General features: G+C 36.8%; 1 protein-coding gene across 1 annotated transcript in view; it reads left to right on the forward strand.

Annotated features, from left to right (window-relative positions):
* The window catches only part of Dsc3 (desmocollin 3), a 43,361-nt gene that overhangs the window by 1,690 nt on the left and 14,577 nt on the right, over positions 1 to 27,094 (forward strand). The window contains exons 2-9 of the mRNA XM_010643412.3: positions 7,268 to 7,352; positions 9,704 to 9,903; positions 11,089 to 11,208; positions 16,121 to 16,276; positions 17,043 to 17,187; positions 18,824 to 18,990; positions 21,494 to 21,628; positions 22,407 to 22,592. Of these exons, the coding sequence (XP_010641714.1) occupies positions 7,304 to 7,352; positions 9,704 to 9,903; positions 11,089 to 11,208; positions 16,121 to 16,276; positions 17,043 to 17,187; positions 18,824 to 18,990; positions 21,494 to 21,628; positions 22,407 to 22,592 (1,158 nt within the window). The 5' untranslated portion in view covers positions 7,268 to 7,303. The remainder of the gene's footprint in view (positions 1 to 7,267; positions 7,353 to 9,703; positions 9,904 to 11,088; positions 11,209 to 16,120; positions 16,277 to 17,042; positions 17,188 to 18,823; positions 18,991 to 21,493; positions 21,629 to 22,406; positions 22,593 to 27,094) is intronic.

The raw sequence follows: 27,094 nt of genomic DNA on the forward strand, positions 1-27,094 counted from the left end.
GAACTAGGGTGGGCGGGTTGGGCGCGTGGAGTGACCCGGGGGACCGGGCCGGGTGGGCCGGAGGAGGACCGGCGCGACTGTGTCCGACTCAGTCCGACTCCGGAAAGCTCTGAGAGAGCTGAGGGCCCAGCCTGGGAGGGGTCCTCTGTGCCCGGAAAGCGCGAGATTGAGCAAGTGATGCCCTGAAAAGCATCGAGGGACCAGTGCTCTAGGAGCCAAGAGATTCGAACCTCCAAATTGGGAATTCTGACAGCAAAGTTACGGAGAAGCTTAGGACCTAATCAGGGTTGCCCCGGGGACCCACGGAAAGAATCAAGGGACCCGAGACTTGCCCTCCTCTAAAGATGGGGCCACTTTGTCTCAGCGAGCCCTTGGGGCTGCCTTCCTCCCAAGTAGGGCCAGGCTTCGGGCTGTCTTTAAATCGGCACTTAGGAATATTGGGTTGGCAGCTGTGATCTAAAATGTATTTATGGACAAGAAACTGTGCCGATACACGCATCGGTGTCGCCTGCAATTGTTTCAACAAAATATCTGAGTTGGTGAAGTGGGGCCACTTTGTCTCAGCGAGCCCTTGGGGCTGCCTTCCTCCCAAGTAGGGCCAGGCTTCGGGCTGTCTTTAAATCGGCACTTAGGAATATTGGGTTGGCAGCTGTGATCTAAAATGTATTTATGGACAAGAAACTGTGCCGATACACGCATCGGTGTCGCCTGCAATTGTTTCAACAAAATATCTGAGTTGGTGAAGTAACTCACAAGAAGCCTTTGATGGTCACTGGGGCGTCTCAGGGTGGAGAGGAAAGAACGTTCGGTTACCTAGGATCAGGTATTAGCATCCTGCAGGGAGCAAAACAGACTTGGGACGGGGCTCGCGCGACTGTCGCTTGACCGTGGGTGGGGACCTCAGCGAGTGGAGAGGTCGTAGCTGTTCCCCCTCGGGGGTGCCCCGAGGAGCGGATTCGGCGTTTGGTGTTTTTCTCCAGAAAGGATTAGGGGATGGGAAAAAAGACATTTCGGGTGTCATGTTCCCGGATTTCTCACCTTTGCTGGGGGGAAAGGCGGGCCCTGGACTCCAGGGAGTCAGGGTGCGGTCGATTCGCAGGAAGTCAAGGCAAGAAGGGCTAAAGGAGAACACAGCAGCTCTGGCCTATTATTTTTTAAAAAATAATTTCATAGCGTTTAGATCGAATACTATCGTGGGGAGTAGAATACTGGGGAATGTACAAAGAAAGGTGATTTCTTTCATCTGTAATCCCCAGTTTACACTTTGAAAAGTGTTGCATGTGTAAATTGAAATCTCTATTGATCCTCTCCTGTCTGTCGGTCTTTCTAACTCAGACAGTTATCAACTTTTCAGTGTATTGATGACACAGCGTGGTGGAAACACTTTTTATTTTGTAGAGTAATGGATCTCTTCAAAAGTATCTGCTTCCTGTAAGGAGACAGGGTTTCAAAGCAAGTCTTCCTTGCGAATCTGTGACTTAACACCTTAGCCTTTCACTGAGCTGACAGGAGGTTGAGGAAATCTCCCCATTTTGCACTTTGCCTGCTTCTTTCTGGCTTCCTTTTCCTCGACCACCCTCTAAACTGCCACTATAAATACATTTTCTACTAAACATAACAAGAAAAAAGACTAAACATACCAAGAAAAGAAATACATCAGACCGTTTCGCGATTGGTGAAAGGTTTTAAGTATCTTTCCGGGGTTTTATTTTCCTTTAATAAAATTATCAGGAGATGCTGAAAACTAGTTTGCATTAATCAGTTTGCTTCTGCATGTTACAAATGAGCTCCTCATTTATAAACATAAACATAGGTTTAACACTGTTCTCCTTATCAAATCCACCTTGAGAATTATGTTATCTATCATGTATTTTATATATATATATATAATATACATATTATACATCATCTGTAATCCCCAGTTTACACTTTGAAAAGTGTTGCATGTGTAAATTGAAATCTCTATTGATCCTCTCCTGTCTGTCGGTCTTTCTAACTCAGACAGTTATCAACTTTTCAGTGTATTGATGACACAGCGTGGTGGAAACACTTTTTATTTTGTAGAGTAATGGATCTCTTCAAAAGTATCTGCTTCCTGTAAGGAGACAGGGTTTCAAAGCAAGTCTTCCTTGCGAATCTGTGACTTAACACCTTAGCCTTTCACTGAGCTGACAGGAGGTTGAGGAAATCTCCCCATTTTGCACTTTGCCTGCTTCTTTCTGGCTTCCTTTTCCTCGACCACCCTCTAAACTGCCACTATAAATACATTTTCTACTAAACATAACAAGAAAAAAGACTAAACATACCAAGAAAAGAAATACATCAGACCGTTTCGCGATTGGTGAAAGGTTTTAAGTATCTTTCCGGGGTTTTATTTTCCTTTAATAAAATTATCAGGAGATGCTGAAAACTAGTTTGCATTAATCAGTTTGCTTCTGCATGTTACAAATGAGCTCCTCATTTATAAACATAAACATAGGTTTAACACTGTTCTCCTTATCAAATCCACCTTGAGAATTATGTTATCTATCATGTATTTTATATATATATATAATATACATATTATACATATATTATATATTATAGATATATATGTGTATAATGTATATATATGTTTTTTTTTTCTGTACTGGGGACCGAACTGGGGTCCTTGTGCTTTCGAGGCAGGCGGCACCACTGAGCTAAACCCCCGCCCTATCATGTATTTAAATGACATGTCCTTGGCCATAGTCTGTCATGTTGCTAAAAGGTTTTTTTCTTCCAAAGGAACTAAAGCAGCAGTGTTTGGCAGATCTCCCTGTTCCAGCCTGTACTTTTGCCCCTTGGAGTATATAAACTTTATCTCTAACTAATGCTAACAAGTGTGCAAGTCATCTTTTCAGCTTTTGTAACATTAATAATGTGACTTCTTGACCTGAAAGAGTTTTTTGTTGTTGTTCTCTTGGTAACATCTGGCATACTCCTTTTTTTTTTTAATAGAAGAGGATATAACTTTTATGTTAGTGAAACAAAGATTAAGACAGAGAAAGTAAGGAACCGAGAAGTAGTTGATTGTAAAGCCAAGACCTCGAAGAAGTCAGTTTTAGTATATATTTAGATTGAGGCTTTGTTACCTTTTAAAAAGAAGATTGTTGATGTTCATACTGAGATGTAGCTAGATTCGGAAGCAACCTCCCAATAAGCAAGGAATGTAAACTCCTTCACATTTTCATTCCTGTTGCAATCCATATATGGTATCTGTAGTAACCTGTGGTTAATCACACTGTCCGACTAACTAGCATTCCCATCTTGCAATGAGCTTGGCTAGAAAAAAATTATCACACTCTTCTGGTACTGAGAGTACTGAAAGGTAAATCTTACTATCTTTGAGGTGCTAAGAATCTGAAAAGTAGTGTTTCCATTTTGTGAAAGGTAGATGTCCATGAGAGAAGAAAAGTTGAAAACTCCATAACCCTTGTTCTCAGTCTAGAGGGTCACCTTTATATTTCAGGCACTGTTTGGGTTTCCATGTTTTCCTTCTTCCTTGGCAGTGCCAGGCGCCAGACTCAGGACCTTTTGCACCCTACTAGACAAACACTCTAAGATCGATTCCCGCCCACTCCATTTTTAAGGTTCCTTTTCTTCTATATGAAAGAAGATTTTATTTAGAATGTCTTCTTTGCAGACTTAGTTCATAAAATTGAGCAACATAAAAGTGAGACGATTGCAGATCATTTTCATTCTCCCTTTGGCATGAGATCTTTCTATCAGGACTTAATGATTTCTTTAATTTTGCCACCACACTATTAATAAAATTTGTATAGTCCTGAAAAATAAAACCAAAAAAATTTGTTTTTCCCAGGCTTTAGTAGGAAACCCTTTGTTAAGTTTTTAAAAATAATTTAACTTAAATTTACTTGTAACCCTAGGTGTTACAAATCAGATATTATTTAGGTTTTATAAATCAGGATCTTTCTTTACAAGGAAATTTTTTCTCTCCTTCTCCTTCTCCTCCTCCTTCTTGCTCTTCCCCTCGTCCTCCACCTCTTCTTCTTCCTCCTCCTCCTCTTTCCTTCTTCTTCTTTGCTGTGCTGGGGATTGAACCCAAGTCCTAGAGCATGCCAGTCCCTTTTGAAAAAATTTATTTTGAGACAGGTTCTTGATACGATGCTCAAGTTGGCCTCAAACTTGTGATCCTCCTGCCTCAGCCTCCTGAGTAGCTGGAATTATAGCTATGTGCTATAATTCCTTTACAACTCAAATTGAAAATCTTTTGAAAAGCAACTTTCTTGTATATTGCATTTTTATTTGGTGATCTTCTATAAATTTAAATATATTTGTTCATTTTGTTAATATAATGATGCCTTTACTTTTTCATTTTATTTTAATAATAAATGTAACATACACAAAATATAATATCCAACTTATAAATTATAATTTTAAGAATACTTTAGTTTCAAGAAGCATAACATAACTCAAATTACATTGATCAATTAAGTGTGTATTCTTTCCAGTAGTGTAATATACAGCAACAAAATGAATATGTTATTGCTGCATATTCATCATGAAAAATTTCACAGATATAATTTTGAGCAGTGAACAAGCAAATTGCATACAAGTTGCATATGGCTGCATAGACTTAAAAGATACAATTTGGTAAAATAAAACTATGCTGTTTAGGGAAACAGACACATGGGATCAATTTAAGCAGAGAAATAAATGCATAAGACAAAAATCAGCCATTAGTGATTATCTGGGTTTTGGGATTTAAGAGAAGGAAGGAAATAGAAATGGAGAGTGAGACTGCAGTGTAGAAGGACTTCAAACAGTAGTAATGCTCTATTTTGCTTTACCCTGAGAGTGAGCACCCTAGGGCTGATTTTATTATTAGTTAAAACACATACGCTATATGTACTAGTTCATATTTACTGTAGATTTTTCAAAGGACATTTAAAAAAAAGAAGCAAGCAATAGAGGGAACCAAACAAACCCAAAGCCCCTCTTCAACAAGATAAGCAGAGTCCGCTACAATTGAGCAGGCAAAAATAGAGAAGGCACAGATAAAAGAGTATTAGGATAAAATGAGGTTCAGTTTTGGGGAAAAAATTAAAATGATATTAATAGGTTACTACACTTAATTTGAAAACAGGCAAATTTCACTGAAGTGTTCAAAATCTCAATAGATTTATAGCCATTAAAGAAATTGAATTAAAAGCCAAATATCTCCACATACACAATTCTTCACATCCATCAGACCTATAGTAGATGAATTATTCCATAATTACATGGAACAAACAATATCTTTTATAGATTATTTTAAAGAATAAGAAAAGCAGAACTTTTCTGAATTCATTTTATGAAGATTATATAAATTTGAAAAATAGTAATTTAACTTCACCTAGGGGAATCACGTTTATAAAATACTAAGGAAATAGGAGCAAACCAATCTAATCATATGTTAAAAAAAATATGTCAGCTGGACATGATAGCACACCCCTGTAATTCTAGCACTCTGGCAGGCTGGGGCAGGAGGGTTATAAATTCAACTTTAATCTGGGTAATTTAGACAGTTCTGTCTCAAAAAGATAAAAGGGGCTGGGATACAGCTCAGTGCCAAAGCCCTAATTTCAATCCCCAGTATTACAAAACAAATAAACAAAAGTTCTGTCCACATCAAGTTTATTCCGGGGAAGAAACTGAACTATTTCCCAAGTGACTGTACCACTTTACATTTCCATCAGCAGTATATGAGGGTTCCAGTTTTTCCATATTCTTCTCAACAACTTATTTTCTGTCTTCTCAGCCATCCTAGCAGGCATCTCACTATGGTTTAGATTTGTATTTGCCTATCACCTCGTGATGTTGAGCATCTTTCCATCTGCTCAATGGCCACTTGAGTATCTTTGGATGTCTATTCAATTTCTTTGCCTATTTTTTGTTATTGAGTTTTAAGATCTATTTATACGCTTGGATATTGGTCATTGTTTTATGATTTGGAAATATTTTCTCCCATTCTGTGAGCTATATTTTCAATTGCTTTATCATATAGTTTAAAGAAGAAAAAATTTAAATCTTAATTAAATCCTAATTATCAAATTTTATCACTTTGTGTGTTTTTTTGGCATTAAGAAATCATTGGCTAGTCCAGCATCATCAAGATTTACTCTTAGGTTTTCCTTTAAATATTTTTGGTTCTAACATTTAGATTGGTGATTCATTTGGAGTTAATTTTTGTTTATGGTGTGATTTAGAAGTTTATAACTTTTTTACATTAGGTTATTTACTTGTCCTATTATTAGTTGAGCAGGTGTCTTTCTCGAACATTTTGGAAACTACCTAAGCTTCCTGAAGTTAAACAAGTAAGGCTCATTTCTGTGATTTCAATTCTGTCCTATTTAAATATGAGCCTATTTAAATATGGCAGTGTCACTCTGTGTTGTAGCTTTGTAGTATGTTTTGAAATTGAGAAACATAACTTCTCTGATTGTGTTCATTCTCAAGTTTATTTGGGCCCTTTTCATTTCCATATGGATTAATTGTTAATTCTTCAAAAATGGCAGTGAGGGGCCAGGGATTTAGCTCAGTTGTTCTGCCTCACAAGCGCTAGGTCCCCAGTTTGATCTCCAGTACCAAAAACAAAACAAAACAAAACAAAAAAATGGCAGTGGGAATTTTAATAGGAATTGTATTGAATCTATAGATGAGTTTAGAAGGTCTTCTGATCTATGAATTTGGATAGCTGTCAATCTGGTTCTTTAAATTTTATTCAGCAGAGTTTTGCTGGTTTTAGTGTATGGTCTTGTACTTCTTTGATGTCTTCTGATCTGTGAATTTGGATAGCTGTCAATCTGTTTGGTTCTTTAAATTTTATTCAGCAGAGTTTTGCTGGTTTTAGTGTATGGTCTTGTACTTCTTTGACTAAATTTATTCAAATTTTATTCTTCTTGATACTACTGCTGTTGGGATTGTTTACTTATTTTTATTTTCAAATGTTTTTATTGATAATGTACAGGGATGCAATCATTTCTTTTTGGTATGTTTGTCTTATTTCTGGTAATTTTGCTGGTTGATTTGTTTGGGTTCTTTTAATGGATTCCTTAGGATTTTCTACATAAAAGAGTACGTTATCCATGAACAGAGATAGTTTTATACTTTCTTCCAAATCTGGACTTAATTATAAAGAGGGATTAGAATTTGTCAATTACTTGTCTCTGCATCTGCTGAGATGATTATGTGGTTTTTGTTCTTTATTTTCCGTGTATAAATATGATTTTTTAAAAAATTCTAGGTCTTCAGTTTTTCTGGTGAAGCCTGTAAAACTGTGATGTTAAATGTACCTTCTAAACTAGAGGCAGACAAACTGATTGGCAGAGGTAAGAAATTTCATAATACTCTTTATGTTTAGTTTAGCATAAATTTAATTTTCCGAGTATGATATATCATGTTTGCCTTCTAGAGTTGGCTTGAGTGTACTTATAAGTAGAAACAATGCCAGATTATTTTAAGTATGTATTTTTTGCTCTTTGTAATTGATTCTAGTGCAGCTGTTCTAACTTGATGTTTTTGTGGTTATCTGTGATTTAACGATTTGAAAATTATACAGTCACATATAACATGTATCACTCTTACTGATCTAGGGTTCTAAACGTTTGGGAAATATAGATAAGCAGCTGAGAGAATCAGCAGTATTTTCATCAATGCTATAGCTACGTTGAGGACCACAACTAGGCGAGCCATTCCATTCAAAAATTGAACTTATAAGCACACTGAATGCTGAGAAACTGGAGAAACAGACTTTCTCACCAGCTGGAAGGCTCTACCCCATGGGCTTTCTGTGTAGGTGCAGAGAATACTGGAAGAAAGTATCATAGTTTTTTTTTTTTTTTCCAAAGCAGTATGGTTTATCCCAAAGATATAAAATTTACTTTTTCAACAAAGTGTTCCATCCTGGGCTACTTTTATTAAACAAAGACACTTTAATTCCCACGAAGAGGGATAAAATGAAGGGATGTAAAGAGAGGTCAGATGTGCTTCTCTGGGAGTTAAAAACCAGAAGGAAATTTATCATCATCCCTAAAAATGCTCCCTTCCTTTGGCTAAACATCTCCACATGTGACAGATTCACATTAAAGTAGTGATACTGTCCGTGGGCAGCATGTGAACCCTCTGGAAGATGAGTGCTTGAGGATTATCGGTGTGTTTTTTGACAAAGCACGTAGACGAAGAATAGGGTGGACACCGTATATCTTGTTACTTTATTTTCTCAGGAAAAGAGTTTAATAAAGAGCAGTTTGGGTAAGAGCTGGCCTGTATTATTAACAGACACGCAGGGAAGCCTGGACCATCTTTCCTGGTGAAGCTCTCTCCAGAGGCCTCACCTCTGACTCCTCAGCAGCCCTGCTCCTGTTTTCCTTTTGCTTTCACATCTTTCCTCTCAGCACCTCATCCACTCTGCCTCCCTGATAAGCCTGTCTGCTCTTATGGCCTCAGCCAGTTTCCCTCTGGCTTTTTTGTTTTTTAACTTTCCAAATCGGCCACTGGATGCCTAAGAAGTGACCATTGGCTGTGGAAAGATGATGAGAAGCGACCTCCTCCTGGAATCATCTCTGTCCCACAGGAGACAGGCCCGCCGTGGCCAGGGCCAGGGCCAGTGTGCAGACTCCCAGCTGACCCAGGGATCCACCCTGATTTTCCCAAAGCCATTATTTTTAAGTTATTCACAAAGCCCAGTGTACTTAAAAGTTTTCCCTCCTTGCCTTCAGTCTTAGTCCCTACTGCCTCCAGCTGGCACTGAGTCTCTGGGGCTTCTGATCTCTTCTCCATGTTGGGAAGCCATTCTAGCCACTGGTCCCAGGAAGCTGCAGCAGGTCAGCCTCACAGAGGGTGCTGAGCCCGCACCACGTTCGCCTGGGCCTTGCAGACACAGACTCATGGTTTCCTCTCTAAGCTCAGGGCTATCATACTTCTTTTGAGAGTCTCCACAAAAGGCTGGCTTGGCCATGAATTTATGGGCAGCCTCCCCATGGTCACCGAGTTTTCGCTGCTGGGCCCAGTCATGAGATTCAGACAGGCTGTGCCTTGCTAGAAAATGGCATAGTTTGATACTTTAAAATAATGATCTTTTATTAGAGGACAGCATTCCCAGAGAGGGAAGTCGTCATGTAGGGTTTCAGTGGGGCCCTACAAGGCTAGTGTCTTGTCTATAGGGAGAAATTGTACAGAAAAGTACCACTGGGAAGCATTCAAATTTCAGTTTTTCTTCACCCCTTACCTACTTCATTCCCTTCACTGTTCTTTGTTTCCCAGTGCATAACTTCTGGCTGAAGACAGACATCTCCTAAAAGACTCAGAGTATTGTTAAGGAAAACTTCTCTGTGTTTATTCAGGTGTATGTGGGGGCGAGTAGCGCAACTTTGTCATAATTGTAATGCCCACACCACTGTGATGGGAAGGTCACTTTCATAAGCCTACTAGAAGCCTTTTAGGGTATAAAACACTTTCTTCGATAGAAATATACAACCAATAATTATCATCATTTTACCGAAAGGAAGTTGTCCCCTAAAAATAATGTGAAAGGAGCTATTAAGATACTGGTTAAACACGAAGTTACTGGTTTGTATTAGTTGCCTTCACAATTTTGGAAGAAGATTGTTTGAATCATTTTTACTGTTTTTCCCATTCTGTATGTGCTTCTGATTAACAACTGGGAAATTTCTACTTGCAGTTAACTGGAAAGAGTGCTTCAGGTCTGCAGACCTCATCCAGTCACGCGATCCCGATTTCAGAGTTCTACGCGATGGGTCAGTGTACACAGTCAGAGTGGTTGTGCTGTCTGATGACAAAAGAGCATTTACCATACAGCTTTCTGATACAGAGACACAGACACAGAAAGAACTAACTGTGGTCCTGGAACACCAGAAGAAGGTATTAAGAGTGTACTGAATATGTTCACGCATATTTTTTTCATTAAAGTACTCTTCTTAAAAATTGCAGAGGATCAAAGCATCCTTGTGGACGGACCCTTCCCTTCCCTTCCCTTCCCTCCCCTCCCCTCTCCTTCCGTCCCTTCTTTCTTTCCTCTTCCCCTCCTACTCTTCTTCTTTTCTTCCTCTCTTCCTCTCTTTTTAAACTCTGGTTAGATACTGGCTTTAGTTTTACTTTTTAGAATTCAAATGATATCTCCTCTGTGAAGATTTCCTCCATCTCTAAATTCTAGCTAACGGCTTCTGTGTGCCAGAGTCATTTGGTAGCTATTCTTCAATGTTTAGATTTTTCCATTAGTGTGAACTGTTGATCATGAGAAATGCCATTATGAAAATAGTCACAAAACGATGAATGGCTTAGATTGGATTATTCCTAGTCTACATTAAATGATAAAGCTAATTTAAAATGACTGCTTAGCATTTTATTAAGTATTTAATAGTTATTTATTAATTAATTGTCTCAAAATCATTTTTTTTCCTTGTCACAACATGAAATAAAATGGCCTTCACTAAAAAAGTCTGACAGAACTTTTTGTAATGACAGAAATGTTCCATAATCTGCACTGTTTTGTATGGTAGTCTGATACTAATGTGTGCTGAATACTTGGCTTTTGCCTAGTATATTTGAAAGGTAGAATATTTCATTTCACTTAACTATAATAAACATAAATAATCACATGACAAGTGGTGGCCAGTGGCTGCCATATTGCACAGTGTAGTCAGACACAGCCACAAAGGATGTGCGTTTCCTTCCTCTGGTTCACCCAACAGTGGAAAGGTTTAACCGAGAGAGGAGGTAAATACCCTGTAGAAATTGTTTCAGAGGGAATGTGTTCTGTATCTGTAGCAGAGCAAGAAGAGCTAAGAGCACAGTGATGATTTTCCTACCTGAAAATCTGTCAGTGTTAGCAAGGTATACAAAAGAAAATCTTATGGCTTATGGGATGTTTACAATCCTTTCTTACCTGTCTAATCCAGAAAAGACTTTATTGACCAGTTTTAGTTTCAACATGGGAAGTTCCTAAGACCGAGCTGCTGGAGGGATGTTAGGTTTATAAGCTGCCCACTGTTTTACAACAAAGTAGACTATGATGCCTATATTTATTTTTCCTTTCTCTGAATCCAGATATTGAATAAAAGAAACACTAAGGAAACTGTTCTCAGGAGATCCAAGAGGAGATGGGCACCTATTCCTTGTTCAATGCAAGAGAATTCCTTGGGCCCCTTCCCTTTGCTTCTTCAACAAGTAGGTTTACATTCCTTCTGATTAGAATGCTTTAATTCCAAGAGTCTTTTTTTCAGGTTTAGTAACTTTTTAAGTATTTGAAAAACATATGTGATTGTAGATAGTATGATGTGCAATAAGAGTTAAAGGAGAAAAAGAAAATTAGTAAGATGCTAATGATACATGATTAGATTCTCCAGCCATTGAATGATTATTAGTATTCTTTCATATTGCATACAGTTGTTGAGTATCTACTGTATTTTATGGTAGACATTGCTATAAGTACTAAATAAATTAAGACCAAGCCCTTGCTCTCATATGGTTTATGGGCTCAGTGAAGGAAATAGGAATGGGCAAATGATAACAGAACTCAGTGAGGACTGTTATAAGAGAAACCTTCCCTGTGTTTGCTTTCTTCCTCTTAAATTTTTTTCATAGTGGATACTGTTTAATATTGATGATGAAATCACTGGGCTACTTGTTTGGTATTCTCTCCAGCATTACTAGGGCCTTGCTATTTCTTCATAAATATTATACTTTAAACACTCAAGAGGTATATTAGGAAATGACTTCTGATAATCATATTTGCACTGATCACTCATAGCTTTTGCCATTGCCTTGACTTATGCACATTTGACGTATTTGACCTTTTTCCCTTCCTTAAATCCTTCCTTACTTGGCTTCTAGGAAGGCATTCATTCACTCAGTTTACCACTTTCTTCACTAGCCGCATATTTTTTTTTTCTGGTCTTTCCTCCCTCAGTCTCGAAACTTGGGAGGGCTCAGTCCTTGGACCTTGTTTCTTCCTCATTTATATATCCTCTTCATCAATCATATCCTATCTGACTGGTCTACGTACATTTTCCACTGGATATTTGAGACATCCTATTTCCAACACAAACTTCTTAATTGGCATTTCCCCATGAAAGTTTAACAGACATTTCAAACTTACAGAATGTGAGTGCTGTGTTTTTCTCCTAAAAATCATTCTTCCATTTTAGCAGCATTTCAGTGCTTCTATTTGGACATTTGAGTGTTTCTTAAGGTTTTAGTCATGCAGAGAATAGTTCTGTGTAGACGGTTTATGGGCTCAGTGAAGGAAATAGGAATGGGAAAATGATAACAGAACTCAGTGAGGACTGTTATGAGAGAAACCTCCCCTGTGTTTGCTTTCTTCCTCTTAAATTTTTTTCATAGTGGATACTGTTTAATATTGATGATGAAATCACTGGGCTACTTGTTTGGTATTCTCTCCAGCATTACTAGGGCCTTGCTATTTCTTCATAAATATTATACTTTAAACACTCAAGAGGTATATTAGGAAATGACTTCTGATAATCATATTTGCACTGATCACTCATAGCTTTTGCCATTGCCTTGACTTATGCACATTTGACGTATTTGACCTTTTTCCCTTCCTTAAATCCTTCCTTACTTGGCTTCTAGGAAGGCATTCATTCACTCAGTTTACCACTTTCTTCACTAGCCGCATATTTTTTTTTCTGGTCTTTCCTCCCTCAGTCTCGAAACTTGGGAGGGCTCAGTCCTTGGACCTTGTTTCTTCCTCATTTATATATCCTCTTCATCAATCATATCCTATCTGACTGGTCTACGTACATTTTCCACTGGATATTTGAGACATCCTATTTCCAACACAAACTTCTTAATTGGCATTTCCCCATGAAAGTTTAACAGACATTTCAAACTTACAGAATGTGAGTGCTGTGTTTTTCTCCTAAAAATCATTCTTCCATTTTAGCAGCATTTCAGTGCTTCTATTTGGACATTTGAGTGTTTCTTAAGGTTTTAGTCATGCAGAGAATAGTTCTGTGTAGCTAACAGATAAAGATTTATTATAGCCTACCAAGCATTTTACAGAATTGTTGGGAGGGCTGAAGAAACAAACTTTAGTTTGAACTTTTTAGGGACATTGTAAGCTAGTGGCACCACAGAACAGGGCTTTCTCCACAGTAAACATTGATGCCAAACCAAAATGCCACTACCATAGTCAGGAAAATACCAAAGTCTAGAGGCTGTGCCTTCTCATGCAGCTCTGCATCAACCTCTTAATTGTTCCAACCAGTGCCAGCAAGAACACGACCCAGTCCCTATTTCTTGGCACCTACAAAGTTGGTGAGTAACTATTAGAGCATTCTCTGCTCCCCAAACCCAACCCAACCCAACCCAATCTAAATGGTGATGCCAGCAAAGCAGAAAAGCTGTCCAAATGAGACATCTGCCTCGCTTATGACTTCCAAGACCTGTGCAAACACATTTGACTGTCTGTATATAAATCTAGAACTCTAGTTTCAAGAGATTCTGGATACATAATAGAAAATAGGGAGGAAGACCTTTCAGAGATAGGAAGGGATCTAAGGACGGAGGGAAAGGGGAAGAAGGGGGAAGTGAAGTAAAAAGGATTAAGATGTACAAATACCAACTTGTCTTGGTGAATATATTCTTTATCTATTGCAAACATACCAATAAATCAGAGAAGAAGACTGGAAAATTTTGCATTTTGGGCTTGGTGTTGTTTAAATCTTTGTACATCTAGACTATGAGGGACACAGTGGAACATGAAATCGGTGTTGAGCCTCTCTTGCCGTGTCTGTCTCTTCTCACAGTTACGCTTTTAATTTCTGATTATTATAGGATATTTGTGTATCTGTATTTTACTTAGATCCCAAGTAACTGTGGGATGCTGGTATCCTCCAATATAGCATCATACTTAAATTCTGTCTTTTATCACACATCCAATCTCTGACAAAGCCTTTTGGCTGAATCTTTAATTTATATCCAGAACCTAAACATCTCTCACTGCTCTACCTGCCTGAATATTAGTCCAAAGAGTTATCATCTCTCCTCTCAATGTTTGCAGTCTCTTTCTAAATGGTCTACTTGCTTTTTTTCTTACCCAAAGGAAATTTTTGTTAAGAATAAATCAGAGTCTTGGCCTTTTAGAATATAAAATTATAGCTTTTTTTAAATATAAAAAAGTTACCTCTTTGAAATATATGCAAAATACAGTATCCTTTTTTAAAGTCAGCCTACATAATGAGGGAAAAAAATTATAAATCATGTCTGGTAAGGGATTAATGCCCAGAATAACAAAGAGCTTGCATAACTCAGTAGCAATAAATAAATGAATACATAGATGAATAAGAAATAATCAGATGAATGAATGGTCAAGGCAACTTAATAGTAGACATTTTTCCAAAGAAAACACACAAATGACCCACAGCTACAGAAGAAGGTGTGTATATCATTAATCATCACAAGTGAAAACTACAGTGAGATTTCACCTCATACCTGTTAGGAAACCTGCTACCAAAAAGGATAAGAGATAAGTGGTGGCAAAGATGTGAAGGAAAGGGAACCCTTGTATACTGCTGATGGGAATACCAGTTGGTACACCATTATGGAAAACAGTATGGAGTTCTTAAAAAGTTAAATACAGAACTATCATATGATCCAGCAATTTGACTACTGCATATACAAACATTCTTAATTTAATGAGAGAGTTATGGTCCTACAACTAGGTTGTTAATCAAACTGGCCACTAAATGAGGAATTTTATGTGTTATATTTAGAACAAAGGCGACTCCAACTTGATGACTTTGCTTTTATTTGGATGATTCTTACATGTAGTACTTTACAGTACAATAGAATATAAAACTACAGCAATATACAGTATAAGCAGAAATTACAGTGCTGTACTGTAGAAGCCATCATAGGCCAACACTGCTGCTCATGTTCCTGTGTCCTAAGTGCAAATGAGGGTTACAAGACCCACTGCTGGGTCCTAAATTCAAACAGCATGCCTTGGTATTAAATTGGGACAGTAGTTACATTTAAGTCCTTAAATGAAGAATGTCTGTACGTCCAAAGCATTAAAAGTTGTCACAGAGACATCTGTACACCTATTTTATTGCAATATTGTTCATAATAGTTAAGATATGGAAACTACTAAAGTGTCCATTGATAAATGCATAAAATCAGTTTCCCCCTCTCTTCTCTTTCCATCTCTCACACACGTACATACACCAATAAAACAGAATTCTTGTCATTTCAACAACATAGATAAAGCTGGAAAACTTTACCATAAGAGAAATAAATCATACACAGAAAAATAAATGCAGTGCTATATAATATCAGTTACATGTGGATTTTAAAAGAATTTAACGAAACTATAAAATGGTTGTTACCAGTCCTTAAGAGGTAGAGGAAAGGGATGTTAACCAAATGATACAAAATCTCAGTTATAAAATGAACAGTTTCTAGAAATCTAGTGTATGATGACTGTTGTGTTAAATTGATTGTTGTAATCATTGCACAGTGCATATACACACATATCGTCATGTTATTTATTTGTATATACTGGTTTTTTTTGAAGCAAACATTGACTGCTACACTTAAGATATACATAACGGTAACATTCTTCACTTAAATAGTTTTAAATTAAAGACAGTTTAAAAACCCCAGAAGATGTTCCCCTTGTGTAAATTCTCTAGTGGCTTACCATCTTCAGCTTTTCCCTGGAATCACATTTACGACATGGCCCATATGACCTCATTCCTTCTTCATCGCCTTCTTCCTCGCTCTTTTTGCTCAAAGAATAGTGGTTTCCTTGTGGCTCTTGGAAGATCCAAGCACTACTCTTGCCTGATTCCTCTGTCCTTCCTGTTTCTCCTAGGAAGTTTCCTTGCAAAGCCTTCCCTATTCTTTCTCATGGCCCATTCTTTTTTGTTAGTCCTCCCAAAGACTGTACTCTGATTGGCCTTCGCCACACCATTTTAAGTCTCTATTTGCCTTACATTTGCTAATAATGGATATTATTGTTCTGTACTGTTGAAATTTTCTTTTTAAAATAAAAAAAAAACAGAATGAAACAAAATTTTCATTGAACTGAATTTTAATTTTTTACATTTTTTAGGTTCAATCTGATGCAGCCCAGAACTATACTGTCTTCTACTCAATAAGTGGACGTGGTGTTGACCAAGAACCTTTGAATTTGTTTTTCATAGAAAGAGACACTGGAAATCTGTATTGTACTCGGCCTGTGGATCGTGAGGAATATGATGTTTTTGATGTAAGAGTTTTGTTGATAAAAGTGACTTTAGCTTATTAAACTGTCTTTCTTCTTATACTCATTCAGTCTACTGTTTCCTGTCTTCTTGCACGCTATTCTTAAAGGATATCTTAAAGTCAAAAGAAAATGGAATTGTGACAATTTGGAATGCTTGGTCATTTCCTTAGCTCAATTTTTGTTAGGTTAGCCTGAAATGAAGCAAAGAGGTTTACTGTTGAACATAAATTCCAGAACATTTTAAAGAAAATGGTTTTGCTTATGAAATATTTTCTCTGCCCTTACTCACTACTACTCCAGGATGTGTCTGTACTTAGTTGACAAGCTCCTATTTCTCTACTGCTGTACTTTTTTGGGGGTCTTCTTTCCACATATATGATTTTCTGATAAGTAAATAAAAGTGGGAGACCAATGAGTTTATAGTCAATAGGGAATAACTGACAATTTTCACTGTAAAACAGTGAATTCTATGGTACCATGTACATTCTCTGTGGTTTGGGAGGCGGGGATGATTCGCTATTGGAGAAAGATTCTGTTTCTAGGACAGGAAAGAGGATAAGCAGAAGTGACTGATGTTCCCTATGTTATATTCTACTCCTGGTGAGCAAATGTTCAACTCAGCATTGTTATGACATTCTGAATAGAAATACGTTCCTTTTGACCTTGTACTGCCTCTGATGAATTAGCGTGTCAGCAGAATAGTAGAGCATCTTGTCCTCCTTTTGCTGTATTTGGATATTAACGGAGGTTGCTTTTGCCTGTTTTGCAGTTGATTGCCTATGCGTCCACGGCTGATGGATACTCGGCAGATTTACCTCTTCCACTGCCCATCAGAGTGGAGGATGAAAACGATAACCATCCTGTCTTCACAGAAAGAACTTATAATTTTGAAGTTCCAGAAAGTAGTAGGCTTGGTAAGGTTATTTATGTGTTAAATATGTTTGTGCATATTTTTTGAGACATGGGGATTTTTATACTTGCGGCCAAGTCCTCTGAGTTAATACTGGCCTACTATCCACTTATTAGAAAACATTTACGGCCATCAGTTCTTATCAGCATGTTCCATCTGGGGTATTACAGGAATTGTAGACATTATCAATGTGATACTAATTAACTGTGGTGGCAGAAAACAATGATTGAAGCTTTTACTCTCTTTGGTTTATGCTGTTTATTTCATTTTCTCATTATGTGGTTTTATCATTCTTCTCACCTCCAAGAAAGAAATTGCGAGATCAAATGCACAATAGAACCACAAAGCAGTATAGGTATTTTAATGAGGTTTTACTTAGAGAGCTGTTGCACTATGCCTACTGAGGATACAATTTTTTAACCACTTTTTCATATTGTCTCTTCTTGCAAAACTACTCCTTCACTTAGGTGATTTAGAATAAACCCTAGAATAAGTTTAGAGAAACTCATGAAAGTCCTTCTTTACACATGCGGAAAAGCAAAGTATTTCCGTTTACTTGGTTGGGAATCATGGCATTTGCAGTGTCTTCTGAGACGTGCAATGTGAAGATCAAGCACCCACAATAAAATGAAGGCTGTAGACTCAATCACAGATGACTTTGCTCACTTTCCTACCAAGATTCCTAGGAGTTACTTAGAGCTTCACTGCATTTTTATATCTGCTTCTGTTTTTCACATTTCACTTTGACAACTTGATTATACCAATATTATTATCCTCTTAACTCACAGGTGTAAAAATGAAAAATCATTGGTTTGGCTTCTTATGCAGGTTCTCTTTTTGATTTACTGTGAAAATTTACAGAAGTCACTTGGAGTTCTCTTACCTGTAAAAGGAGTTAATTACAGTGATGACTAGTACTATTTTTAGATCCAGAATTCTATGACTCTGTTACATTTTTCCTTTTTTCAAAGAGGGGTGATTGGTCCCAGAGTTTTTCCTCTAGGATTCTTTTTCCTTTGGTACTAACAGGGAAGAATCAAGGATAAACTCTTGATGGCCCCATTGACTCTGGGGAATTGACACATATTACATCCATAGGTTCCTACCAATCAAGGCTGTGATGCTGAGCTGCGGAAGGACAATAAATTAGATCAGAACTTAGCAAAAGTAAAAAGAAAAAATCTAAAGAAAAAGATCATAGAAAGGAGAGAGTAAAGACGGGCCTACTAAAGGTCTTCTTAACCATTTATACAATTATATCCCAACCCATCTTCACTTAGCTATTAATCAAAAGTTGAATTTAAAAATAATTCTGAATTTCTTATCACTCAAGTTATTATTGCAATGTGTGGAAACATATATTAAACCATTCTCCATTGTAGTTAACTAATTGCTTTTAGCTATTTACTATTAAACATTTTAACTGTTAGCAGAATACAAGTATATCTTGATTGTCAGCATCAGAATGTTTTGTATTATACATTTGAGGGCAATTTTAGCAGATCTATCTAAAGATATAATCTCTCTGGTAAGAAATACAATTTTTTGGCATCATTGCTGAAATTTACAAAGTGTAGCTGTACCTAAACATACTTTGCAATTCTGGAGATTAAAAATTCTTTTTTTTTTTTAATGTATAGGAACTGTAGTGGGAGTGGTTTGTGCCACAGACAGAGACGAACCAGACACAATGCACACACGCTTGAAGTACAGCATTTTGGAGCAAACTCCAAGATCACCCGGGCTCTTTTCTGTACATCCCAACACGGGCGTAATCACCACGGTCTCTCACTACCTGGACAGAGAGGTAACTTCCACTCTGTGAAATGTCATTTGGGGATTGAGCCCCCAGGGCCCATTGTACTGTGATTTGCTATCTTAGAGATGAAAAACTTCTTATTTTACATAAGGCCTAAAACAGTAAGAATTTCTGGCATTTTTCCTCATTTTTAAAACATTATTTCTATTTTCTTATGTCAGAGGAGCCATAAAGGCTAAAAGTACACTCAAGCAGAGCTTAGAAAGGAAGGGAAAAATATTTCTTTTGAAATTGTTATTAACAAGTATCATTTTATTTCATTTGTTGGGTGTGGCTAATGGTTCCAGCTCAGTAAATACTTTAATTCTCATGGGGAACAATAAGTTTTGCTCACTTTACAAGTGCATATCATACCTGGTCTTTATTCAGTTATAGATATATGTACTTTTTACCAGAAAAGGATTATGTTACAATTGATGAATTATTTAAAAACTTTAGCACTGTTTAGAAGACAGTAATAGCATATTGTCATGTATCTAATAATTTGTGTGCAAATTCTTTATGCATAATTTTATTTGGATTTTGTAATTTTTTTCTTTGACTCTATATATCTGATCTAGAGAGGAAAACTGTAATGGTTGGAAAGATTGATTCACCCAAGTGAAATTACTCCACAGAATCTTCTAATATTTTGTTGTTATTGTTTCTCTGCCCATTTTGCCAGCCTACATAGATCTATATTATTAACTGAGGCAGATGAATCAATTTCATACATACAAAATAGCTTTATTGGAACACTGTAATGACCCCCTACAATTAAATAATACAGAAAGGTAAACATGGCTGGGAAAGATATGAAAAATCAGTGGAATGTTATGCCAAAGGAAAAAGGGAAAGATGGTGGGAATCTACAAAAAGGAATCAAAAGTAATACAGAGTCATTAGTTGTCATTATTTTAATTTTTGTAGGATTTACGCGATAAAACACATAACAAAAATAACAAATGGGACAGTTTGAAGGGGACATTATGAATGTTTTCATATTTTTGGAGAATGTAGAGAAGACATAGTACTCAAGTAAAATCAGAGATTTCCCCCACTTGTAACAGATTAAAACTAAATAATTTAATATTATAAGACTTGCATGTTACATTTTTGAGGATAAATCCAAGTCTGTTTGGCGAAAAAAAAAAAAAAAAACCTAATGGAACAACCATGGAATGCGTAGTAGCGAAAAACACAGAGTAAAGAAATGAACACAGGGAAAAACCTAATACATTTAGGAGAAGAAAAGCACATGGTGTAAGCCTTGAAGTCTATGGGAATGGTTGGAAATATTGATTTACAATGTGAAAGGGAGACCAAGTAAATAAAGACAGAGGGATGGGCAACAGGGCATGGAAAATGAACAAAAATAGATGGTAAAAGAGTAGTACAATAAAAGAAAAAGGCAACAATGACGATTGTTACCACGACTCTATTTTACCATTACCACACCGTGAACAGAAGTAAACGGTGACTTCCTGTTGCCAAATCGAGCAGTTGCCTCATACCTCTGTCTGTCATTGGCACTTATGAAAACTCCTTTCTCTTAGATTTCCGGTCCTCCTCGTTTCTCTGATCTTTTTTATTAAATATCCGTTGTTTAATCTTTTTTCCCCCATGCTTGAAATGCTGTTCTTCCCTATGTCTTCAGCTTTTCTTACCCTCGCCTGGACGTCTGATTCCTGCCGTAATTTCAGTCACCATGTACATACTGATGACTCCCAGATTGGTATTTCTGGCCACGATCTCTCCGTTAAGTTTGTTTGCTCTTTCTTTCCATGTGCCCTCATACTTCTAAATCTCTTTCCTTAAATTTCTAACAGATACCTAAATTCAGCATATGAAAGACAAAACTCATGTTTTCTCCCCTCCTTGCTAACTTATGTGATGTTCTTTCCTCAGAAGATCCTCTCATTTTACATTTCCTGGGTTGGTTGGTGATAGCCCTGTCTACCAATAAGTCTAGGACAATTGAGCATCACACTCAGCTCCTCATTGTCTCTTAACTTGTACATAGACTGTATTAAGTCCTGCTTCATTCTAACACCCAAGTAATTTTTCTGTCACTTTTTCTTTTTTCTTTCTTCTTTTTTTGTTGCTACTGCCTGTATGGGTCGAGTATGGGTCTCCTGTCTTAGACTACTGTAGGATCTTTGTAGCTGGTTGCTTTGAATCTCCACTTAGCTCACTCAAAATTATTCTCAATCTGTTGAAGAATATTCTTTCTAAAATTCAAGTGGTCTTGTATGCTTCCCCTATGACTCTCATAATTTTTTTTCCTATTGACTGTTAAGGCCTACGTCTGATTTCTTAGTACATACTTTGCAATTTAACCTCTGTTTACCTTTTCAGCTTTGTGCTTCTCTACCAAATTCTTGGAGTATAAACAAATTAAGAAATCCTATAAAAACATGTGTATACTCAAATAGAAGAGTGTGAAATTGGGGTTTAATTTATGAATCTAAACAAGTGTCCACTGTTAATTAAATATTTACCGTGTCTTTAGGTTGTGGATAGGTATACATTGATAATGAAAGTCCAAGACATGGATGGTCAATTTTTTGGATTGATGGGAACATCAACTTGTATTATAACAGTGAAAGATTCAAATGACAATGCACCCACATTTAGACAAAATGCTGTAAGTATACAATATGAGAATCTATCCCTGTTTTATTTATTTTTATTAATTATTTAACCTGGATTAATGAATTTATTTTAATTTATTTACTGCAATTTTTGTAATTTTAAATTTATATTTTTACACTATACACAACTCTGTTTCTGGAGTACTAGGAATTAAACCCAGGGCCTTGCATTGGGCTACAACCCAGCCTTTTCTTTCTTTAATTTTGAGACAAGGTCTTGTCAACTTGCCAAGTTGCCCAGACTGGGTTTAAACTTGTGATTGTCCTACCTTAGCCTCCAGGAGGGCTGGGATCATAGGCATTCTCAGCAGGTCTGGCTAAATCTCTTTCATTTGTTAATATTAATATTTCTATTAACCATATATTTTTAAAGGTCAGTAACAATAAAGTCTTCATTTGCAGGGGAGTTCTTTCATTTAAAACATAACAATTAGTGAGCCAGGCTTGTTTGTGCCCGGAGGGCTCAGGCAGAAAGATCACAAGATTCAAGTTCACTCTGGGCAACTTAGTGAGACCTTACTTCAAAATAAAAATATGAGAAGGGACTGGAGATGTAGTTCAGTTTGAATACCCTGGCTACTATCCCCAGTACTAAAAAAATGGTAATAATAATAATATTTAATGACATGATACTATTTGTGATTCATGATTTTAAAATAATCCACGTGAAAACTATAAGACCAAATATTTTGGGAGTGAAAGAAGCATTTTATTTTGTTTAGAATAGTTTTCTTTATAAAGGCAATTTTTAATGAGTTCCTTTTCATTCAGTATGAAACATCAGTAGAGGAAAATGCATATAATATGGAAATCTTACGAATTCCTATAGAAGATAAGGATTTAATGAACACTGCCAATTGGAGGGCCAATTTTACCATTTTAAAGGGAAATGAAAACGGACACTTCAAAATTATTACAGACAAAGCAACTAATGAAGGTATTCTGTATGTCGTAAAGGTAAGAAGAAATCATTAACTTAGCAACTTAACATATTTTTTGTCAACTAATGACTTAATAAACTAATTTCAGGTCATGGGCTCTACAGGATGAAAGACAACTTAAAACCTATTTAGTCTGTTCCCATCTAATGTTCATCTACAATTTGATTGCCAGTTCCTATGCTTCTAGGGATACATGAGCATTCTTTTTTCCCCACAATGTTCTCACATACAAGAATTCCTATATGACCATTGGCAGCTTATTATATGGAGAGTGCCAATTATTGGAGGGTCTTGCTTCTACTGTGTACAGGTTATTATCCTTATTCTATGTCTTTGGTCCTGATTCTACCTGTATTCTCTCTGTTTAGAATAGCTATAGTTCATTTGAGATTCTGCTGAGTCCATTTGAGACTACTTTCTCTAGGATATATTCCCTACCCCTTTAATCCTTGCATAATACACTTGAGAACTCCACAGTCTTCTTGTTCTCTCTAGAATATGTGCCTGGTTGTGTATGTTTCCTTCTAAGGAATTACCCTTCTAAGGGTAATTTTGAGGATGAAACCATATTACACCAGACAGCAATGAATAAACTTATTCTTTGTTCTATACACTAAATATTTGGTTTCATTATTACATCCTAGGCTTCCAATTATGAGGGGAAGATGGGGTTTATTGGAGAAGGACATTTGGTTTTATATTTCTAGACTAGAACAAAAAAGAATAGTGGGCAGGTATCGTGGTCATTCATGGAATAAAAGAGAATTACCTGTCAGTAATAACAAGTGGCATTTTTGGTGCATAGGACTATTTTCATTTGTTTCCTCTGTGAGAGTTTTCAGGGATTCAATACTATCCACATTCTATCCAGAATTCTAAATACCATCACACTCTATCCAGCCAGACACTCATAGTCAAATATAGAATCTCTACATCAAACTGCTACCTACGTCAGTACCCTATAATACGACCTGCTTGAATTGAACATTAATACTATAGCTACTGAAGAAGAAAGAGAAGGAGGAGCAGGAGAGCAGGAGCAGGGAGAGGAAGGGGGAGAGAGAGGAGGAGGAGGAGGAGAAGAAAATTTATCATTGAGAGTTAGAGGAAAGATCTTCCCTCTTTATTGGTCCACTCTTCATTCCAATTCTCCAAAATTGATGTGATTGCAAGACACGTTTTATAAATTTTTTTTTTTTCCTGGACATCCTTTTCTCTTCTACTCTGGCTATCCCCTCCAAAGTTTTAGTTTTGTTTTTGTTTCCTGGAAATAAGTCAAGGGAGTATGCTGAGACCAGGGATGGATAATTTACGCCAGTTGTACTAGCTTAAGCCAGCACTCCAAGTTTAGAACTTTTGGAGCCCTCCTTATCAGCTCCTTCATAGAAAGGCTACTCTGTAGGTTTCTCTCAGTCAAGGCCAGTCAGGGCTCATCTGGAGAAACTATATCAAGAATTCTGTTCTTATTTTTGAATCTCAATGGTTTTGTCTTAAGGAGGCAATAACACTAGAAATGAAAGTTTTATTTATTGTAGTATTGTGGTTTGATACAGTTTTTTTGACTAATACAAAATGATTTCTAAAAACATTTCAAAAGACTATATATTTTTTAAAAGCCTACTCACTGCATATACGTAAACATACTCACTATGTCTCTTTTTTTTTTTTTTCCCAAAGGAGTGCTGATCCTAGAGATATTAAACCTTTTTCCCCAGATGTCCATGGAAATTATAGCTTAGAGCCTGGAATGTTTCTCATTCCAAGTTGACTGATAACCATCAGTTTCATTTCTTGTGAGCACCTCAGGATTCCCCAGATAGACAACAATTAGATTATATGCTTTTGTCTATCTCTCTGGTTCAGTTTAACTGATTCTATAAGTGAAGGATATAAAAATACAAAATTTTTCTCTTTCCAGTAAAATCTATATACATTTATTTTTATTATTTTTAAATATCATATAGTTTCATTTATGTATAAAATTTTGAGGCTGGAATTGTAGCTCAGTGTTGGAGAGCATAACTAATAACCACAGTGTGCACACATGTGTGCACGCACACACACACACACACACACACACACACATGTCGTAGTTCTTACATATAGGAAATACTTTTAAGTATTTAAAAAATTTTAGAAGTAGTTACCAGAAACCAGGCAGATTGTCTGACACAGGAAATAATACTCAGCCCTTGATATAAAATATATCTAGTTATCACACCTTCTCTCTCTCTCTCTCTCTCTCTCTCTCTCTTTGTGCTGCTAGAGGTTGAACCCTGGGCCTTGTTCATGTCAGGCTAGAGCTCTGCCACTTAGCTAACTGAGCTACAGTCTCAGCCCTAGTTGTCACATCTCCTTTACGATAAAGTATTATTATCACCAGTATATAACAGTGGCAGGAACAACAACAATCATCATACAGTAATCATCATAATAATACAACCTAGGTGTGATGGAGGTACATCCTTCCCCCAAATAAAGAGCAATACTATATTATTCATCCTGGAATATAAATCCAACTTGTATGGCTCCAAAGTCAATGATCTTTCAGTTACATCATGCTGTGCCTCATTAACCCCAGATAGCAGTTCATAGTCAATATCTTGCAGTGTTGATTTGCTGCCTCTTATCATAGAATTCAATTACCCTTTCATGTTCATACTGTGATATTAAATCAACACGGATGTTAATGGGGCTGGACATGGTGGCACATGACTGTAATCCATCCACTTAGTGAGATCTTGCCTCAAAATAAAATAAAAGAGGGCTGCAGCTTTAGCTGTTTAAAGATTGGGGTGTAATCCCGAGTACCCTGAAACAACAACAAAAACAATAATAGCTAACATTTATTATCTACTAAATGCCAGATATTGTGTCAAGTGCTTAGCATGTAGTATCTCACTGGATTGTTTCAAATGTCATAGGTTATGTGTTGTTTAATTTATTAATAAATATGCCATGTATTTTTAATTTAAAGTTGGAATTAGCCACTTGTTATGGTTTAGATCCAGGATGTCTACCAAAAGTCTCATGCACTCAGAGGCAGGGTTTTGGAAGACGATTGGAATATGGGGGTGGGCGCTATTGCTGACTCGCTGTTACGCTGCTGGTTGGAGGAGGAGGTCACTGATGGTGTGACCTGGAAGGCTGCATCTCTCTCCGTGCTCCTCCCTTCTCTGCTCTGCAGCCTGGCCCCCATGATGTGGGCTCTCTTCCACTCCTCCATACCATTCTGCCTTAGAATCAGTAACCACTGACTAAAATGTGAGCCAAGATAAATCTCTCCTTTATGTTTCAGGTATCAGGTATTTTGTCCTAGTGATGAGAAAGCAGCACCTATTTAGAGAACCTAAAGTTTCAACCTAAACTATATAGTAAAAATAATCCCACTTTCATCCTGGCCTTCAAAACAGGGAAGAATCAATAAATGTTATTATTTTCTCATTTGCAAAGTATTTCATATAAAGCAAAATGTGTTTAAGTAATATTATCATGTTTTTTTTTGATCAAATATACTTGTCTTCATTTAACCTATCTCTGATATTTCACATTTACATAACATTTACATTTCACATTTTATTGTATGGACTTAGCACTTTTTTAACCTGTACGAATCTGTGGAAGTTTAGAACTTATTAGTTTATCTGTGAGGTCATTACGTATAGATGTAAATATTTTTGTTTCTCTCTCTCTCTCTCTTTTTGGTATTGGGAATCGAACTCAGGACCTTGTGCTTGCCAGGCAGGGGCAGCTCAACTGAGCTAAATCTCTGGCCCTATTTTTCTCATTGTAGCCATATAGTATAATAGTCATGGTTTGAACATCAAATATTTTTAATCATTTCCATATAAATGGAAATTTAGGCCATATCAATAGAAATTTTAACCTTTTTGTGATTTAAAAATATGCTAAAATGAATAACCATGTATATGTACCATTTACAATACACAACTTGAATGCATGATGAATTCCTAGAAGGGAATTGTTTAGTCAAGGTTATGACTATTTTTATGCTGTAGATTTATATTTTAATGTTATTTCCTGTTGAATGTTTTCTAATTTTTGCCTAAGAATTACATCCATATCCACAGATGAGATTTGTCTAATGTTTTACTCTTTTGTGCCATGGCTGTTAAATTTCGCTATCAATTTTATGTTTGCTTCATAAAAATAATTTATTTCCCCTCATCTGCCATGTTCTGAAATAGTATACAAATGCTCCAACACCAATGAATTAAAAGATTTATTTGATCTTTACAACAGTCCTTGGTGGTGTTACTGTTATTTCTTGCTATTTCCAATTAAGACAGCTGAGTGAAAAGGGCCTAATGTGCTGTAATTCACATAGCTAACATGGCTGCTTCCCCCGACCATCACCACACACATGCACACACTCGAACACACACACACGCACACACACACACACACACACACACACACACACAGGCAGTTGACTAAGGGTCCAGGACAGACAGCTCTGTTTAGACAGCCAGCGGACAAAACCCACCTGCCTGGCCC

This window comes from Fukomys damarensis, unplaced genomic scaffold (assembly GCF_012274545.1).
Source record: "Fukomys damarensis isolate Sample0158 unplaced genomic scaffold, DMR_v1.0_HiC HiC_scaffold_30, whole genome shotgun sequence".
Classification (NCBI taxonomy): Eukaryota; Metazoa; Chordata; class Mammalia; order Rodentia; family Bathyergidae; genus Fukomys; species Fukomys damarensis.